General features: G+C 42.9%; 1 protein-coding gene across 1 annotated transcript; it reads right to left on the bottom strand.

The window, feature by feature from the left end:
* Positions 1 to 802: 802 nt before the first annotated feature.
* On the bottom strand, positions 803 to 6,121 carry LOC129248922 (uncharacterized). Its single transcript, XM_054888534.1, has 2 exons — positions 1,984 to 6,121; positions 803 to 1,635 (listed from the first exon to the last, which is right to left on the bottom strand). The coding sequence occupies exons 1-2, from the start codon at positions 6,119 to 6,121 to the stop codon at positions 803 to 805; spliced, it is 4,971 nt and encodes a 1,656-aa protein (XP_054744509.1).
* Between the last annotated feature and the right edge of the window lie 279 nt (positions 6,122 to 6,400).

The raw sequence follows: 6,400 nt of genomic DNA, 5'->3' as shown, positions 1-6,400 counted from the left end.
CGGAGAAGCTTGGAATTCCGTACAACCCCTATTGCAGAAGCTGTGGATATCCTCCACAGAAAGAGACTGTGGAACACTTTCTCTGCAAATGTCCGGCTCTGGCAGCTAGGCGCTTGAGATTCCTTGGCGTGCCCTTTAGGGATGACCTGAAGAAATTCTCCAGCCCAGATCCCTTTACTCTCCTCCACTACATCAACAGCAGTGGATGGCTGTAGACGGTTTTTCTCTTCCCTAATTCTTTTCACAGGTAGTGGTCCACATTATATTAGCAAAGCGGCACGTCAGTGCTACTTGAAGTGTGCCTGTACTCTTGCCATTTTACCTACCTACCTAAATGCTTAGAAAACCATTGTTTTTGTCACTTTTGAAAAACACTACCCTAAAATGTTTTTCTTATTTTTCTTTCAAAAGTTTTTAAAATAAAACACGTGTTGAGCTTCCAATATTTTTTGGTAGCTATGTTGCGAAATAAAAACTAAGTTTTTTAATACGTTATAATTTATATTTTAATTTAATTGCGTGGCCGTGTTTACAAAAAGTTCAACTGCTAATGCTAATTTGCGAATATTTGCACGTATATATATATGTGCATATGTAACTGTATTAGGCAAGCGAAAGGAGGAGTAATGTTATGTATACATATCTTATGCTAAGTAAATGCCGGCGTATACTTTGTATTTTTGTATGCCGTTAAGCGAAAAGGAATATTGTAAGGAATGTATAAAAACTGAAAAATAATATAACATGACATTTTAAGGTGACCAGCTTATATAAATTATAAATATTGGCTATAGTTAAGCAGTTACTTTGTAGGTTGTGGAACGGGATTAGCTGCTGCTCCGAACATCCTCCCCCCCGTTGAAAGGTCAGGGCTTTCAACAGAAGCATTTACAGGAAGGACGCACAGCTTATTGATAGCTCTACGTGCAATGCCAGTAGGTGTACGCAAGACGGCTACTCGTGCAACATCGTCAGTTCCAGTGATGAGTTCAACTACCCGTGCCAAAGGCCATTTTAGTGGAGCCGTGTTTTCCTCTTTGATGCACACAATGTCGTTGACCTGGATGCTAGGCTGAGGCGTCCGCCATTTAGCTCGCTGCTGTAGAATAGTCAGATATTCTTGACTCCAACGCTTCCAGAAAATTTGTTGAATGTAGGATACGCGTTGCCATTGGTTGAGCCGGTTATAATTCAGCGAAGTAAGATTAGGTTCAGGAAAAGCGGTTGGTGGGCCACCAATCACAAAGTGACCTGGCGTAAGCACATCAAGATCTTCTGGATTCTCTGAAAGTGGAACAAGAGGTCGCGAATTTATTATAGCTGTTATTTGACATACCAAAGTACGCAATTCGTCAAATCCAAGAATTGAGGACCCAACTGAACGATATAGATGCTGCTTGGCTGTTTTAACCGCTGCCTCCCATAGGTCCCCAAAATGCGGCGAACGAGGCGGTATGAAGCGCCAATCAAATCCATTGCTAATGCAGTAGTTATTAATTGCGCTACGATGATTTTCATTGAGGACTAAATTTCGTAAGTCGTTTAACTCGTTTCTAGCGCTTACAAAGTTTGTGGCGTTGTCTGACCAGATGCAGCTAGGTATGCCGCGCGTAGCGACGAAGCGTTTGAGAGCGCCTAAAAAGGCGTCAGTAGAAAGATCTTTTACTAGTTCTATCCAAATTGCCTTTGTTGAAAAGCAGATGAAGACACTCAAGTAACATTTTTGTGGAGATTTGTTGCGAATTTCAGACTTATAATAAAATGGGCCACAATAATCTACCCCAGTTATCATAAAAGCCCGTGTAGTCTGAATGCGCTCTTTAGGTAAGTCAGCCATGATATGCTCGAGAAGACGCGGTTTTGATCTACAACATATGATACACCTTCGTATGGCTCGCGCAGTAGTTTTCCTTCCTCCTATGGGCCAAAACTGCATGCGAAGAGAAGCAAGCAAAGACTGCGGACCTGCATGGTGGTACTTACGGTGATAATGTGTTATTATGGCGAATGTCAGTGGGTGATCCCTTGGAAGGATGCATGGATGACGTGCTTCAAAGCTGAGCGTTGAATGTCTTAGTCTGCCACCTACACGAATAAGGCCAAAATCATCTAAAAATGGCGACAGCGAAGCGATGGGGCTTGAGGCGTGAACAAACTTATTGTTTTTCAAAGCCACATACTCGGACCACAACTGCGCCCTTTGAACGATGCGAATCAACAATTGAGTACCGCGATGAATATCCTCAAACGTGAGTTGCGAAGTTCTTGGTGAGATTCTGCTTGTTATAAACTTGTTTACATATCCAAAAATACGTTGCATCTTGCCAAACGAATTTATGTACTTAAAGGATAGTGTTAAGTCGGTTCGATCATTTGACAAGAGCAACACCTTTTGTCGAAGTTCTATAATTTTAGTTTTAGGTGCGCAAAATTGGGGCCAATTGTTGTCAACTTCTCGCAAGAACGAAGGCCCATGCATCCAAAGTGGAGATTGTGAAAGTGTCGTTGGTGAGGCTCCCTTCGACAAAATGTCAGCAGGGTTTAATTCTGTAGGAATGTAATGCCATTGCATACCCTCTGTAAGTTGCTGTATCGCGCTTACCCGGTTAGCAACAAGCACATTAAATTTAGATGGCTCTTCACGCAGCCATGAAAGCACAATCGATGAATCCGACCAACAGTGAAAGCGGCCGGCGAAAAGTTTCATTTTGAATATCCCATTTACTAATTCCGCAAGCAAGGCAGCAGCGCAGAGTTCCAGTTTGGGTATCGTAAGTATCTTCAATGGAGCGACGCGAGCTTTGGAACACAGTAGATGTACTTGCGCGCGGTCATCCATTATCGAACGAATGTAGATACAGGCACCATACGCTTCGATACTTGCATCACAAAATGCATGAATTTCGACGGTGGCTCCAGGCTGCAGTACGTACCGAGGGAATGATAAATGCTGCACTTCGACGAACTCGTTACGAAATGTAGACCAAGCAGTGTTCAGTGAGTGCGGTAAGCTTTCATCCCACTCCAGCTTATCCCTCCACATGCGCTGTAAAAGAATTTTTCCTCTGGTCAAAGTGGGGCCAATGAGTCCAAGCGGATCATAACAACGAGCTAACGTAGATAACGCCGATCGCTTGGAATTCTTGCAAAACTCAGGTTGCGACTTAAACGAAAATAGCAGATTGTCATCAAACGGCTTCCAGATCAAGCCCAATGCCTTGGTGATGTCGCTGCCGTCATTAAACTTAAGCAAGTCTTGTTTATCAGTATCAGGAATATTACGAAGAACATCTGGACTATTGGAACACCATTTTCTTAGCTGGAAGTTACCTCGAGCGAGAATATTCGTTGTTTGTCGTTTGATTTCTTCTACTTCTTCCAAAGTATCGCCACCACTTATCAAGTCGTCTACGTAAAAATCTCGAATGATGGTTTGCGAACCAAGTGGATAAACTGAGGATTCATCCGACGCAAGTTGGTGCATTAAACGAATCGCTAGGAATGCTGCAGATTTAGTTCCATATGTTACAGTGTCTAATTTATATATATTTAAGTCATCTTCAGGAGAATCACGCCACAATATACACTGGAGCATGCTATCCGGTGGGTAGATCCGGACGCATCTATACATTTTGCAGATGTCTCCAGTGAGTGCAATCGGAAACGTACGAAAACGAATCAAAATATTGAAAAGTTTGGGCTGAATTGTTGGTCCAGTCATGAGTAAATCATTAAGTGATAAACCCGAGGTTGTAGCTGCAGAACCGTCAAAAACAACTCTTAATTTTGTTGTAGTACTTTCGTCTTTAATGACGCAATGATGCGGCAGAAAATATTTGCACTCATGGATAGCAGAGTTTGGAAGTAACGACATGTGATTGAGGTCACGATACTCTTTCATGAATGCACAATATTTTGCCTTGAGCTCAGGATTACGTACGAGTTTTCTTTCTAGGTTTTGAAATCGGCGTCGAGCTTGTGAGTACGACTCACCTAACGAATCTAAATTTAGCTTTGTTGGCAGGCGAACCGAATATGCGCCTGAGGCTAAACGAATGAAATTTTGCTTGAAATGCAACTCACAGTCAAGCTCCTCTTTAGAATTTTTAGAAATCGGTTCAACGACATGATCGATCTCCCAAAACTGCCGGACTAAAACATCCAGCCGATCATCAATATTGATATCTGTAGTTGAGCTGTGACTTGCTACGAATGTTGAAAGTTTGGGGGCTTGTTGCTTACCGCCAGACAGAACCCAGCCAAGGCGAGTTTTTTGAAGTAATGGTAATTCAGGTGCTAATTGAATCTGTCCTACGCAAAGTAGCTCATAGAAAAGTCCTGCTCCGATGAGCAGATCAATACGCTGTTGCACGTTAAAACCAGGATCAGCTAGTTGAATGTTTGAGGGTATGTTCCAATTAGCGATGTTTACTGAAGCGACTGGTTGACTATCGGTAATTGTTTTCACCACAACAGCAGTGATATTTGTACAAAAATCTGAAGTCCGCGACTTCAGAACTATATCAACGGAGCACCCATCAGTCGAAAAGCTTGCATCTCCAATGCCGGAGACTGCGACCAATGATTTCGTTTTAGTAAGTTGTAGCTGGTTAGCGAAACGAGTTGTAACGAAGTGAAGCTGCGAGCCCGAATCTAGGAGGGCGCAGCAAGGTACGAAGGTTCCGGCACGATTTTTAATTAGAACAATTGCAGTGGCGAGAAGCACAACATCAGGAGAAGGAGTATGAGCATGGGACGTGACAGATAATGATGCAGTCCTAGCATTCGATTCAGAAATAGTGCAAGGTGCTTGGCACTGAGTAGTTGGTGGAATGGATAACCGATCAAAATGTAACAGTGTATGATGCTTCGCTTGACAGCTGCGACAGGGTCCCGATTTGCAGTCACGAATCTGATGACCTTTCTTCAAACAATTAAGACAAAGGTTGAGCCTTTTAGCTTCTTTCTGGCGTAGATTTGGCGACAAATTGACGTAGCGTTGACAACGGTAAATTACATGTTCGGGGGATTCGCAAAATACGCAACTACCTACTGAGCTATTCGAAGCAACAAAAGATTTTCTTGGATTTGTACTCACGCTTTTGATGACTTTTACCGGAATGCTAGCTTGTGTCTGCAATGCATATTCGACGTTTTCGAGTGTACGACAGCGTTTTTCTAAAAATCCAGCTAGTTGGTTCCAAGAGGGTAGGTCGTTGCTTGTCGAATTCTCCTCCCATTTAGCTTGAGTCACCTTGTCTAACCTTTGCACTATCAACTGAATGAGGATGCTATCGGATATTTGTTCTTTTGAGCCGATAGATTGTAGAGCGCGCATGTGCGCGATTGCCTTGTCTGTCAATGCCCGCAACGTGTGTACGGACGAATCCACCTTGTCCAACTCAAATATTCCCCTGATGTGTGCCTGAAAGATAAGACGTTTATTATCAAATCGTTTTTGTAAAAGTTCTAATGCAATTTTGTAGTTAGTGTCGTTTATCTCGAGTGATCCCACGGTGTCCAGGGCAGCACCACTAAGGCAATACCGCAAATGTTGAAGCTTGTCCACTTGTGTCAGTTCACTGTCTTTGTCGATTACAGATGTGAACATTGCGTAAAAATTTGTCCACTCCGTGTAAGCACCACTAAATTTGGGCAACGTTAGTAGTGGCACACGCGAACGATTTGCGTTTACAATTATAGACTGTGTGTCCGCGGTGTTCATCCGAAAAGTTGAGCAATGTTGTGAAGTACTGCGCTTCCCGATCTCCCGTTGCAGAGTGGCTCTGAGATTGACTAGCGTGGTATCGAATTTGGCAGGTAGGTCACTGGTAATCGACTCGAAGTCCAGTTCCTCCAAACTTGTGTGGGTGACCGAAAAACTGGATTTCAGCTCCACCAATAATTCCAGTATTGCGTTGAGAGCATATTCATCCTTACTGTGCAGATTATCAGGATCCAAGTCGGTGGCTATACTTTCAAGGCGATTAAGTATAGCTTTCGATTTCATCTTCAGAAATGTCACTCGGCCCATAGGCGGACCCATAGTCGGCCCATTGGTTGGACCAACATCATACGTATCGTCTCTTGCTGGTGTACCAGTAGCCGGGCTGAATGGCATGGCGAACAAATAGGTTAACTATAACGCTGCGCGACACGTATAAAAAAAATAGGTGCGTTATACTCGACGACAATGTTATACGGTAAAAATAAATGCACCGTATCTAACTGGCCGGAACAACTGTTTTCCAAAATTTCGCCACCGGTTAATAAGTTTATTGCACTATTTTACAGGTCCTATTTAACTGTCTTATGTACTCCGCACTAAGTACACAACAAAAACAATGCCCGAAACCGCAACGGGAAAATATGCAACTTTAATTTATTTAATTTAAATTAT

Source organism: Anastrepha obliqua, chromosome 5, assembly GCF_027943255.1.
Source record: "Anastrepha obliqua isolate idAnaObli1 chromosome 5, idAnaObli1_1.0, whole genome shotgun sequence".
Taxonomy (NCBI): Eukaryota; Metazoa; Arthropoda; class Insecta; order Diptera; family Tephritidae; genus Anastrepha; species Anastrepha obliqua.
The sequence above is the reverse complement of the archived record's forward strand: the minus strand, read 5'-3'. Positions and strand labels throughout refer to the sequence as shown.

Coding starts and splice junctions, on each gene's coding strand:
- LOC129248922 (XM_054888534.1), bottom strand. CDS start 6,121: ATGCCATTCAGCCCGGCTACTGGTACACCAGCAAGAGACGATACGTAT. Junction 1,636..1,983: donor CATAATAACACATTATCACC/GTAAGTACCACC, acceptor ACGCCTTTTTAG/GCGCTCTCAAACGCTTCGTC.